General features: G+C 57.0%; 1 protein-coding gene across 1 annotated transcript in view; it reads right to left on the bottom strand.

Annotated features, from left to right (window-relative positions):
• FRMD4A (FERM domain containing 4A) overlaps positions 1–11,409 on the bottom strand; it is a 202,948-nt gene extending 191,539 nt beyond the window's left edge. The window contains exon 1 of the mRNA XM_055146651.1: positions 10,690–11,409. Coding sequence (XP_055002626.1) covers positions 10,690–10,755 — 66 coding nt within the window. The 5' untranslated portion in view covers positions 10,756–11,409. The remainder of the gene's footprint in view (positions 1–10,689) is intronic.
• Positions 11,410–13,113: the final 1,704 nt, after the last annotated feature.

Below are 13,113 nucleotides of genomic sequence, written 5' to 3'. Positions count from 1 at the left end.
ACTCACCATCAGAGGGGTGCGGGGGAAGCCCCCTGAGGAGCAGGGTGCAGGCTGGGGGCGGCGGGGCAGGCCAGCCCTTAGGAGGCAGTTCAGGAACTGCACCGAGCTGGTGTGGGAAATTCCAAATGTACAACAATCGGGCTTTGTTGGTAATTGGTTCCATATGTCGGCAGGAGCAGCGTGGGGGGGGCGCGGGGGGAGCTGGACTCCACCGAGGCGAGGGGAACCTCGAGGAGCGGGTCCAGCTTGCTTATCTCGCCCCCACCCGGGCTGGCACTGCCAAAGTTTGAGCTACTTTGGTGTGGGGGAGGGTGGCTGGAGAACTGGGAACAACCCGTGATCTGGCCCGACGTACGGACGGCCGAGCTCCCGGCCAGGCCCCCGCTGGGCGCTCCTGGGATTCTGGGCGAAGGAGAGCCCCATTTCCAAGCAGGCGAGGGTGCGAGAGGCAGCGAGAGGCAGGGAGAGGGTGGAGGGACGGGCCCTCGCCCCTGGGAGCTGGGTTTATTTATATCTGGCTCAGCGCCACTTCCTGTTTCCCAGGGGCTTTAATGAGACCCTCCGCGGGGCCCGAGGCTTCCCCGCAGAGCTCCCGCCCGGGGGACGCTGGGAACCCGGCACAGGCCAGACCAGGCAGATGCATTCGATTGAGGAGAGACCGTGGATGGGAACAGAAGTCACCAGAGCCAGACCCCCTCGGGTCCGTGCCCCACCCTGGCCCGGGAGGAGGGCGGCGCCTGAGGCGCTCACTCTTCCTGTCTGCGTGGGCACCTCTCCCCAGAAAAGAGCAGGGACACCTCCTCAGAGAGACCCCGACTCTCCCGGGCCAGCTGCCCCCCACCCCCCGCCCCGACCGCTCTCTGGCTGTGGGCGTGAGTCTCACATTTCAAACGGAAGGGCTGAAGGGGATGGGTGTGAGGCCACTGTCCCCTACGTTTCCCAGGAGGGGACAGGCGCTAGACCTTTGCTAATACGGCCGTCCAGGGGGAGATGAGGGGCGTTAAGGGCCCGAGGTTGCTGGGCACTGTGGGAGGGGCACTGAAGGCTGAAAAGAGCTTCCTTGACGTGGACTTGACAGGGGTGGTGGGGCGGGCTGGGGGCTTCCCCAGGGCCGCGGTGACCCAGCGCTGTGGAGCTGAGACAAGCCCCACGGGTGCTGGCTGCAGGGACAGCGGCCAGGCGTGTCTGGCGCTGCTCTGTGTCCACACGAGGACACAGCCTGCGCTCTGGGCCGGCAGGTACGGGCACGTCCATCCTGCCTCGAACCCGGCTTCCCGCCCGCCGGGCTCCGTCCCGGGGCTGGGCTGCCCCCGACTGCACTGCACTCCCCCAACACTTGGCGGCAGAGACCCCCGTTTCCCAAGGCCTAGGGGCACGCTGCTCTCTCCTGGGCTAACAATCACAGTCAAGCAAAGGAACACACACACACACACACACACCCCATACATCACACAACACATACTCCCACATACACACACTCCACATACACACTCTACCACACACATCATACAATACACACTCACACACACATACACTCCACATGTGCATACCACCACACACACATCATACAACATATGCATGCCACCATACATACACATCATACAACACATACTCCCACACACACACGCTCCACATATGCACTGTACTCCACCACATACACAGACACACAGACACACATGTGTGTGCATGTGCACCATACAACACATATTCCCACATACACAGGCTCCACATACACATTCTACTACACACATCATACAACACACACTCACACACACATATACTCCACATATGCACACCACTACACACACATCATACAACAATACTTCCAATATACATGCTCCACATATATATTCCACCCATCACACACACACACATACTCCACTTACACACATACCCACATTAGCACTGTATCACTGTCATCCCGTTGTTCATTGATTTGCTCGAGTGGGCAACAGTAATGTCTCCATTGTGAGACTTGTTACTGTTTTTGGCATGTCAAATATGCCACAGGTGGCTTGCCAGGCTCTGCCGTGCGGGCGGGATACTCTCAGTATCGGTCGGGCTCTCTGAGTGGGACGGAGGAATCGAACGCAGATCAACCATGTGCAAGGCAAACGCCCTATCCGCTGTGCTATTGCTCCAGTCCATATTACATCACACAAAACACGCCATAAACATATACTACACATACACACACCATGCCCCTCTCCTCACCCCCTACACACACACACACACACACACACACACACACACACACACACACACACAGAGTTCCCCTGCTGTCTCTGTAGATGCCCCCCACTGCTCCCTGCCCCTGCCCGTGTCCGTGTCCGTGTCTCAGGGCCCGCCTCGCCCCTCGTGCTGGGGTGCAGATGTGTTTCTGTTGGGTCAGCTTCATCAGAGACACGAGTCACAGATCAACTCCCGACACACGTTTCCCTCCGTCCAAAGGAGCCAGCGCCGCCCTGCGCGGGGCCCGTGAGGAACACAGCACAGCCAAGTGGCGCCCCCGTCACATCGAACACCGGGACCTTTGTAAGCCACAGGAAACGGAGACTGGCAGTGGGTGCCACCCCCCACTTCACAGCACCCACGCCCAAAGGGGCGCCTAGGAGGTCTGTTGGGGGCATTTCCTCCCGGTGGCTCCCAGCCACGGGGTTGGGTCCGCGGGGGCCTCAGGATAAGGTGCTGCCAGGCCGCTGTGGTCAGAAAAACCCGGCCACACCTGGCAATGCCCCAGTCTCTGGGGTTGCACCCAGTGGTGCTCGGGGGACCAGGTGGTGCCGGGGACAGGAGGGGGCTGGCGACATGCCAGCTACCGTCTTGGCCACATGCTGTCTGTCTCTGACGGCCTGTGTCAGAATGAGGCTCTGTCGTCTCAGCGGCCCCCGCCTGCTTCACACACATCAAGGCCAGGCTCCGGGCGTGTGGCGCTGGGACCTTTCCCCGCGGTAAGGGGAGGCAGACAGGCCCCTCCCAGCAGGCAGCGGCCAGCTCTGGTTGGTGCCGGCAAAGATCCTCCTGGCCCCGCCTGGGTAGAATTTGCAGCCGTCGGCACACCGCGGCCCTCTCCCAGCACGAGCCTTAGTCGGGCAAAGAGCAGCTCTGCCTGTGGCGGTGGCACTGGCTGAGATGCCACAGGCACGGCCTGAGGGGTCGACAGGATGGCCGGGATCCTCGGGTCCAGCTGGGGCTGGCTGTGTAGATGGGCTCTCACCGTCCTTCTGCAAAGCCCTCGTTCCCTGCTCTTACTGCAGACGGGTTTGAATAGTGACTGGACTGGCCACGGTTAGGAAGCGCAGTTCGTAGTGTGTCACTGCACCACGAACGGCAAAATCAACAGTGTCTCGGCCTTGGCCGGGCGGGCTTGGCCGGGCGGAGAGGCCCCGCCACACGCCAGCGCCTGCCAACTCCACTGGGCTCAGCTCTCGGTTGGGGCCTGGAGGGAAGCGCTGGGTGACAAAGCGTCAACTCTGAAACCTGTTTCTAATTCCATGCTTCCTTTTATTTTCTTTTTCTTTTTCTAGGAGAGGCTTAAAATGTCGTTTCTTCCATAGGAGAACGGCTCGGTGGGGCTAAGCCATCTGCTGATGTAGCACAGCGGCTTTCTCGGGGCCCCAGACGGCCTTCTCCCCCGTGCCTGGGGTACCTACCCCCCAGCACGAAGCCCATCTCTCCGCCGGTCTCGGGGGACGGCGTGCCCCCGTCAGAGAAGGGGTCCCCGCCCTGCTTCTCGGGCGTCAGGGTGGTCTTGGGAGATGAGGTTGCCGGCAGGAGCCTCAAAAACCACAGCGGGAACCAGGAGGTAACTGGCCACAGGAGTGGGGAGGAGGGGAGGAGAAGCTTCCAGAACAGTGGAAGAGGCGCCTCGAGGAGACAGTCATGGAAGAGAAAGGAGCTTCTCGGAATGGGCAGGGGGTGTAGAGAATCTGGGAAGGTCTCTGGACTCCCCCCTCCAGGCCCCCAAATAAAGACCCGAAAGGGGGTCAGTATTTATGCCTTTACCCAGGGCAGAGATTTCAGTCCGAGGCGCGGTTTTAGAGATCAATGATGCGTGTGTGGTACCTAAATGTGAAGGAGCAAGAAGACAAGGCGATTCCTAATCCTGGGAGTGCACCCGCGGGAAAAGCCAGGATGCGTGACCGTACCCAACACTTCTCAGTTGTCAGCGGAATTTTGGCTTAAGCTGTGATGTAGACAGAGAGGAGAGACAGGAAGAGGGATGTGTGTGTGTGAGTGTGTTTGTGCGCGTGTGCGTGTGTGTGCGCATGCGTGTGGGTATGCTGTTGGAATATAGCTCTACACATTTTAGGATCACATTGGTACGTCCTGTTTCCCTTGCCACAGGGAGCTCGGGTTTATCTCAGTGCTCCCGAGGCACCTCCACTCCTCTGTGCTCTCGTAGCCTCTTCTCTGTGCTCTCTTCCCCAACTGGTCTATCACCTTTCCCTCCAACCAGACTCTGTTAACTTATACGGTCAGATTCCTCAGACATCTGTGATTTTATACTTGTGAATGAAATGTTGCTTTTCTCCTCTTATGTCCTTTGGCATGGTTGACTTTAAAGCAATGTCCTTTTTGTATAGACACAGGAAGACAGTTAATATTATGCTTTTGTAACTTGGAAGTTAATTGACTGAATAATATTCACTCCTGGGCATCTGTTTTATCGACTTAGGCCTTAGTTGCCTTAGTTCCCAGCACCCCAAAAGCAGGGTCCCAATGAGGAGCTGGATAGACCCAAGGCAAGCTGTGAGCTACCCTGGCATCTAAATGGGCCAGGCCAAAGCACCACAATACTTAACTATAAGTTCAGGGCCGGGTCATGGACAAATTCTGTCATGATCCAAAGAGTAACAACTGGATTAGGACCCTGCTAGGGTTAGGAAAGACTAATCTGGCCTGAGCACTGTAGTCTGAGATCTATAGTGAGATGGCCCAGAAGAGCAATCTTATAAGCTTAATGCATCTTTTACTGTGTCCATACAAAATGACTAGTATTATGAATGTCTGCTTGTTGGGCTCAAGGGAGAAGAAACACACCCGTATGTTGCCCTTAGGCCAGTCGCTGGATGAGAGTCTGTCCTAGAAGAAGCACCCACTAAGGGAAGGACTTTACCTCCCATGGCTGCATGACGACACCTGTGTGTAATTTTACCCCAAAGCCTCATGCTTTGGGACTTAACGAGGCTGTAAGAGTGGGCTGGGGGAGCCAGAGGAGAATGAAGTAGAAGGGGAGGCAGAAGCAGGAAGAAGTACGAAGGAGCAGGACCCAAGAGGAGGGTGAGGGGGGTCGGGGAAGGGGGATCCGGAGGAGGAAGAAAATGGAGATGGGAATGGAATGAACTGCATCTGACCCCAAGCGGCGAGCAGCTGGCCCTCTTGCCCTCCTTCCTCCACTCATCGCCATCGGCCTCCCCGGGGTGGGGGAAGCATTAGAGACCACCGAACGCAGGCGGCGAGAGAGAGAGACACGCGGCCTTTCATAATTTATTTTTTGAATATACATGCAAACATGCATATGTGTGTGTGCGCACGTGTGTCTGCATGCATGCATATGTATATGTGCATGTGTATGTGTATGCATGCATGCATGTGTATGTGTGCACGGGTGTGTGTATGCATGCATACATGTGTGCGCATGCATGCATGTGTGTGTGTGTGCATGTATGTGTGTAGACAAGAAGTCAGGCGTTTAGCTGATGCCCAGGGCTGCCCCGAGGAGAAGGGGTGAGAGCTTGCAAGCGGGGTCTGTGCCTGGAACTTTTTTTTTTTCATTTTGGGTCACACCCGGTGATGCACAGGGGTTACTCCTGGCTCTGCACTCAGGAATCACTCCTGGCTGCGCTCAAGGGACCATATGGGATGCTGGGAATCGAACCCAGGTCAGCCACGTGCGAGGCAAATGCCCTCCCCGCTGTGCCATCGCTCCAGCCCCTGTGCCTGGAACTTTTCTTTAGGACCTTCTCAGTGCTCCCCAACCTTTCAAATGCCCCAGCACTGACAGGCTCACGTCTTGTCTGGACAAAAGTCAAACCTGCATCGAGAGCCGCAGGCGGGGGGAGGGAGGGGGCCAGGGAAGGTTCGAGAGCGGTAGACGGACCAGCAGATCGCCGGGGGCCTGAGCTCGCGTCGGGGGAAGGTGGGAGGGAGGTCGGGTCCCTGGCCCTCCCCCGCTTCTCTCATCCACTGGTGCCTCAGGACCCTGCGGGCTTCTCGCTATCTCTGCCGAGAGGCCGCGAGGGCGTTCTGGAAGCACCTTCAACCCTGAGCACGGACAAAGGGAAGAAGCAGCGAGCACTCCAGGAGTGGCTGGTCCTGCGGGGTCGCTCTTGCTGTCTGTGCTCTCTGAAATGTGTGCGTGCACGTAGGCACACGTGGACATGCACACACATATGTAACACGTGTGTTATGTCCTCCCACAAACCTGGTAGCACTGCAACAGCTACGGGAGCCCCAATGTGGTGACAACGAATTATAAAAGACTGGCTCTGAGGAGTCCCTTTGATCGCCTCCGGAGGGGGCGTCCAGCCCACCCTCCCCGGCACCCCCTCCCCCATGGCCCTCTCGCCCTGGAAAGGAAGGGTCGTGTGGAAAGGCTGTTCTGGAGAGTGGGCTGGCGTGCTAATGAGCAGGGCTAAGGGGAGTCTGTTGCAAACGGGCATCTGGGCAATCGAACTCACACCCCAGCAAGGAGAGGCCTGAGGGCGCCAGCCCCCTCCCAGCCCTTGACCCCCCCCAGCCCTAGGGGAGATGACAGTCCAAAATGACCCTGCCCAGAAGCCCAGCAGGGAAGGGCAGTGGCCAGCAGGCTCCATCTTGGGACAGGGGGCCAGAGCACGGCAGACCAGCTGTCTCCTGCCGTCCAGCAGGAGAAATGGCCCCAGGTGGACTTGGGCGAATGGGAGCATCTCCCTGGACAGAATCCGGGCCCCTGAGAGTGAGCGGTGGAGAAACGGGAGAGCTGGGGGGACTGTTCTGCAGGGAGGATCGTAAAACAGATGCCAGGCCTAGGGAGGCAGAGGGGAGGAGACCAAGTGCCTTCTCTGTGCCCAAGGCCTTCGCTTATCGCCCGGGCGGGCTCCTGTGGCTGCCCAGTGCTGGGAAGCTGGGTGGTCTGATGGCGCTTTACTGGGATCCCAGCCGAGCTCCACGGAGTGTCTCCCCCTGGGCCTGGGCTCAGCCCAAGTCCTGCCCTGCAAAGCTCGGTCTCAGTTAGCTCTGGGTGTGCAGGGAAATACGGCAGCGCATTCTGCGGGGAAATACGGCAGCGCATTCTGTGGGGAAATACGGCAGCGCATTCTGTGGGGAAATACGGCAGCGCATTCTGTGGGGAAATACGGCAGCACATTCTGCGGGGAAATTCTGCGTCCAACAAGCCTGGCCTCGTCCGGAAATGCTTACCAGAGTCTGAACAATTGGGTGTTTATCAGAGCCTAACCTGGTTGGGGGCAGGGAAGCACCCAGATATGACACATCGTGGTCTGTTCTATGCGGGGTCCAGGGCCAAGCCCTGAGAAGCACTGCTGAAGGTCAAGGTTCACGGCACTGGGTCCTTATGGGACTCACATCTAACCACAGATCATTCTAGACCCCCACCCGCTCCGTCCCTTACCTCCACGTAAACCAAATGTCTGTTCACGGCAGTTCTTTCCCAAAGTACCTGGCGGCCACCTTTCACTAAGGAACGAAGGAATATTACACAGGCAAGAAGCGAGGTATGGAAAGACGAACAGACGCGGCATCGGAACAGACAGAGATGGTGGCGCGACCAGATCAGGGATTTTAAAGGCTGGGATTGCGACGGAGTGACTAGAACATGCCCCCCAGGTGGCTGGATACTGCGTGTGGAGACAGGACACCCTAGGACGGGCCACCAGCCCACGCTGGCGCTGAGAGGGAATCAGCACCTTCTGTCTGCTGCTCGGCGATGGACAGGCCACGGGGCCCGTGAGTCTGGCCAGACCAACGTAACGGCGCGCACTGAGAAGCAGAGCTGCAGAGCGACCAGTGACGCAGACTTGAGCGTCTGGGTGTTGTGGGACGAGCGAAGGCAGGGCCCGGGGCGCCAGAAGGAGGAAAGGGCAGGCACACAGCAACAGACGGAGGGAGAGTGACCGGGAGCCTCCGCTTAAGGTCAGGCCCCAAGCTGCAGATGGGCAAGCTCGAGACATCGGGCCAAACGCCAACCCCACCCCGGCCCCGCCACAGACTAACTTCTAGGTACGTCAGAGTCAAACTTCAGAAGAGCAAAGATGAAGAGAACTTCTTAAAGGACGTTACCCTCACCCACCAGGGAGGGGTGAGGACCCCCCCCCCCATAGCCACAGACCTAGCCTAGAAGAGAAGCAAAAGTAAGAATTCTATTCATTCTCTTAGAAACTGTGAGCAGGTAGGGCATAATCGGGGTATTTAGGTGCTGAGGGAAGAGCATATTAGCCAGTGTATGTGTACAGTATAAATATACAAAATGGAACAGACACAGTGAAACACGAATCCAGAAATTGACACTACAACTTGGGTTCCACATGGAAGTAAGGGGTGTGTTTGTGTAGAAAAGGTGGAGAAGGACTTTCTTGGTACAAACTTAAAATTTAAAGGGCTGGAGGGATCGTACAGCAGGTGGGGTGGGCGTCTGCCTTACATGCAGCAGATGCTGGTTTGATCCCGGCCACCGTATAAGGCCCCGCAAGAACTCCCGAGCACAGTCAGGTGTGGCCCAGAATCCTACCACCGCCCCCTCCCCCAAATTTGGAGCACAGAGAGTTTGTGGGACAGATGGTCATGGCCAGCTCTTTGGGGGAGAAATAAAATGCTGGGTGCTTGGAGAGGCAGTTGGCCCAAGGGAGCTAACCAGAGACCCCCACAGGAGAGGTCAAGTCTGCAGGCACAGGTGGGGCCTGCGGGTCCCCCTGAGAGCACAATCTGGAGAGCACAAAGTGGTGCAGAACGACGGGAGTCACCGAGGGCTGCCTGCAGGAAGGACCGTGCGTGTGTGTGTGTGTGTGCGAGCGCGCGCGCGCGTGCGAGTGCCTGCAGTGTTTGAAGACTGAGTCGCAGCTGAGTCCTGCCAAGCCACAGGGCAGGTCCCCTTCCACGCCGTCAACAGCCCCGTCTCCCTCCCACGAGCCCCAGCTGCATCACCGCCCCAAGTACCTGGCGCCTCTGGAGGGCCTGGCAGGCATCATGCCACCTTCACTCAAGACGAATGACAGAACCAGGGGGAAGGCCCAGCCACTGCCAGGAGGGTCCCCGCAAGGGACGTGGAGACGCATGCAGGGCAGGGAGCACGCTGGCTCCCATGGCGCTCCCAGACTGGCCGCCCCTCCAAACACACCCTCTGCCCTTTGTAGGACACCGACGGCCTCTTCTTGGAAAGACGCCCCCTTCCTGCTGGGCCGTGGGCTTCAGTTCCCGAGCCCCCATCAACGGGACAATAGAGGCCCACCTTGCACACACAGGATGCCCCACGGAGGGCATCAGAGCCAAGAAGGGTGCAGCGGGCTGGGCTGGGTGGGAATGATGTTTGGGAATGCCAGGGCTTGGCCAAGGGGGTCTTCCTTCCTTCCTTCCTTCCTTCCTTCCTTCCTTCCTTCCTTCCTTCCTTCCTTCCTTCCTTCCTTCCTTCCTTCCTTCCTTCCTTCCCCTTCCTTCCTTCCTTCCCTCCTCTTTCTTTCTTTCTTTCTTTCTTTCTTTCTTTCTTTCTTTCTTTCTTTCTTTCTTTCTTTCTTTCTTTCTTTCTTTCTTTCTTTCTCTCTTTCTTTCTCTCTTTCTTTCTCTCTTTCTCTCTCTCTTTCTTTCTCTTTCTTTCTTTCTTTCTTTCTTTCTTTCTTTCTTTCTTTCTTTCTTTCTTTCTTTCTTTCTTTCTTTCTTTCTTTCTTTCTTTCTTTCTTTCTTTCTTTCTTTCTTTCTTTCTTTCTTTCTTTCTTTCTTTCTTTCTTTCTTTCTTTCTTTCTTTCTTTCTTTCTTTCTTTCTTTCTTTCTTTCTTTCTTTCTTTCTTCCTTCCTTCCTTCCTTTCTCACACCGGCAACGCACAGGGGTTACTCCTGGCTCATGCACTCAGGAATTAACTCCTGGCAGTGCTTGGGGGACCAGCTGGATGCTGGGAATTGAACCCGGACTGACCGGGTGCAAGGCAAATGCCCTGCCTGCTGTGCTATCGCTCCAGCCCCGAAGGAGGCATTTCTAAGACCTTCACAGGCTCACAAGCATCATTCTCTGCTCCCCCATTTAAGGAAACCAGCTCATTCCCGCAGTCTCAGCACCCCTGCCTGACTCCTGAGCTAGTCTGTGGAGTTCAGGGCCCCACGCCAGGGGCTGGGGGCCAGGCACGGCGCCCGAAGATGCTGGTTTTCCCCATCCCGGGGCAGCCTCCACCCAAAAAGGAATTCGGGGATCCCGCCTCTCCCCAGCCCTGAGTGACCGAGTGCTGCGTTTCACAGCAGCCCAGAGCTCCCGGGGGCCTGGGAAAGCGGCTTTTCCTTCATTGCAAACGGTCCATTCCTTTGCCCCCATTCATCCAGACTTCTGCACTCAGGAGCTGGCCAGCCCGTGCCCCGCTGCCCAGGGCTCTGTCACTCTCTCCCGCGCGAGACGCAGGCATGGGGAATGCCCACACCGACGGGCAGAGACCCGGCAGGGGCTCGGGGTGGGCAGGCTCCCGGGGGCCGAGCGCAGCTGCTACTTACAAACACGTCCATCAGCAGATGCTCCAGCGTCGCCTCAAAGTCCTCCAGTTTGGCCGCTAAGGTCATCCCGCAGCCTGGCTTGCTCGCCGGACCCCCGGTCCCCGTGTCCTCAGCACCCCACCCCGCAGGCACGTCTGAGCTCGGAGAACACGAATGGAGTCAGCAGGCAGGGCCGCCACTAACGGCAGGCGGGACGCCCTGGAATGAATCGGCACATCCCGTGCCCTCCCCTAGCCGGGCAGCCAGAGAGCCTCAAGGGTGCCGCCCCCAAAACCCAGGGTTCCGGAGATGCAGAAACAGACTCGGCCCAAGGGGGCGGCCAGGTGAAGGATTTGGCCTCCTTCGGCCCTTTGTAGGGCTCCCGTCTGGGGTGCCGGGGGACCCTCGCTCGGCAGGAGCCGAGAGATAGACGAGGTGGAGGGACAGGAAAGTGGATGGAGCCGTCCGACTCCGATATTTATAGGGCTACATGTTTTTGACTTGAGCCCATTTCTCAGTTCATTTCTGACCTTTCATAAACAGCCCAGCACACTGGGGTGTATTGTGGGATGGGGGCAGCGGGTCCCCCCGAAGTTGGCTGTGACCGATTCACACAGACGCGCCATCAATGGCCCTTTGTACGCGACGCGGAGCCCGTGCTGTGCGCCCGGTGACAGGGAAGCACAGAGGCTGGGGGAAGCGAGGCGGCGGGGCTGGAGGGGCACCCGGCTCCCCTGCGAGTATTATTAGATCCCTCACGCCCCCAGCCCCCGCCCTGCTCTGCAAGTGCAGATCAACACCAAGGGGGGAAAATCTAATCCCTTGTGTCAACTCCGCAACGTTGTGCCAGTCAAATGCCCACCAGACCCTGCAGAGGTCATCTCTCCGGGTCAGCCTGCAGCTGCCCACCCCCCCTCAGCTGAAAGCCATTTTAATGGGGGTAAAATACACAGCGCATGAAATTGGCCCCCTGCCCGAGCCCCATGTTGGGCATAGGTGAAGGGTAGAGGAGTTCAGTGCCAACTCCGGGAACGGGCTCCACCTCCCGTGCACGGTCACCCTGCCAGCGTGGACCATGCTCCTCAATGCTCAACACCCCCATACTCCCGCCCCCAGCCCCATCTGACTGCCCCCTCTCTGCCTTAGGTCACCCTTGGTCCCTCCTGTCACCGTAGTCTTCCTCGGGTATGCGTCCCTCTGGGGCAGGATCCGTGCCCGGAGCCTGTTTTCAGGGATCCTGTGTATTGAGGCCTGTGTTGGATTTTTTTCCCGCAGGGCCAAGGCATGGGCCAGTTCTTCTGGGGATGAGTTGATGTCCCAGGAAACCCTTTCTCTGGGTGTAAAGCAGTGACGGCCATTCAGGCTGGGTCTGTCTTAGCAAACACAGCCGTGGTCCACGTGGCAGTTGTCTCCTGTTTTCTAAATCAGTCTGACACTGGAATTTCTGATGGACAATTTCCCTGCAAGTCTTAAAGTCTCTGGCTTTAAGCTCTGTGTGTGTGTGTGTGTGTGTGTGTGTGTGTGTGTTTTGATGCCAACAAAAGTGGTACTCCCAAAATTCAGAGGGGAACACAGTCTCTGGTCTATAATGAAATCCCTAAGCTCTGTATAGTAGATACAGTGAAACGCTCCAATTTAGTATCTTGTCATGAATTTTCATTTTCCCAAAGGAGTTGCAGACCCACTCTAATTCAGCACTTAGCATTTAAACAAAGCGACCATAAAATAAAGCACACCAAAAAGAAAGTTGATAAAAGCATCACATTATTTATAAAGCAGATATGGAGTCTGTCAGAGTAGTTGAGCTTGACAGTGAGTTATAAATTGTGCATCAGTGTTCTCTGAATTACAGTTGGGATTCTGCTGGGGGCCTCTACCAGAGGAGTCGGCTGGGTTTCGTGACAGGCATCTCTCGTGAACTGAAGCGAGTCATCAGGGAGGGGCTGGCAAGGGTGATGAATGGCCCCTGAAGCCAAGAATGGTGAGGAAATATATTTCACTAATGGTCAGTTTCCTCTTGCAGATTGTCCTTATCAGTTCATGCATTTTGCCAAGTCTGCAACTGAGACAAAGATTACATCAGCAAGGTAACGGCACGGTCTCAACACAAGCTGAGGTCTTGCCAGGCGGCTGATGTGGTGGAAGGTGCTTCAGGTGCCACGTGCTTTCCCTAGGAGAGTTTTGGGGAGCACAGGGCCCTGTAACCTGGGGTCCCTGGAAGGCAGGTGGACATGCACAAAGACACAGTGTCTGATGTCCTGGCATTCCCATCAGGCTTTCCCCCGTCCCTCCTATTGGATTAAATCTGGCGATATCACACGGTCCATCCAGGATTTCCTAGAGAGATCCGTATAAATTTCGGGAGTCCTCTCCCTGGGACAGATACGAGATCCCAACCGGATCAGCTGATGCTTTTCCTTGGAGGCGCTCACTTACCAAGTCCAG

Source organism: Sorex araneus, chromosome 9 (assembly GCF_027595985.1).
Source record: "Sorex araneus isolate mSorAra2 chromosome 9, mSorAra2.pri, whole genome shotgun sequence".
NCBI lineage: Eukaryota > Metazoa > Chordata > Mammalia > Eulipotyphla > Soricidae > Sorex > Sorex araneus.
The sequence above is the reverse complement of the archived record's forward strand: the minus strand, read 5'-3'. Positions and strand labels throughout refer to the sequence as shown.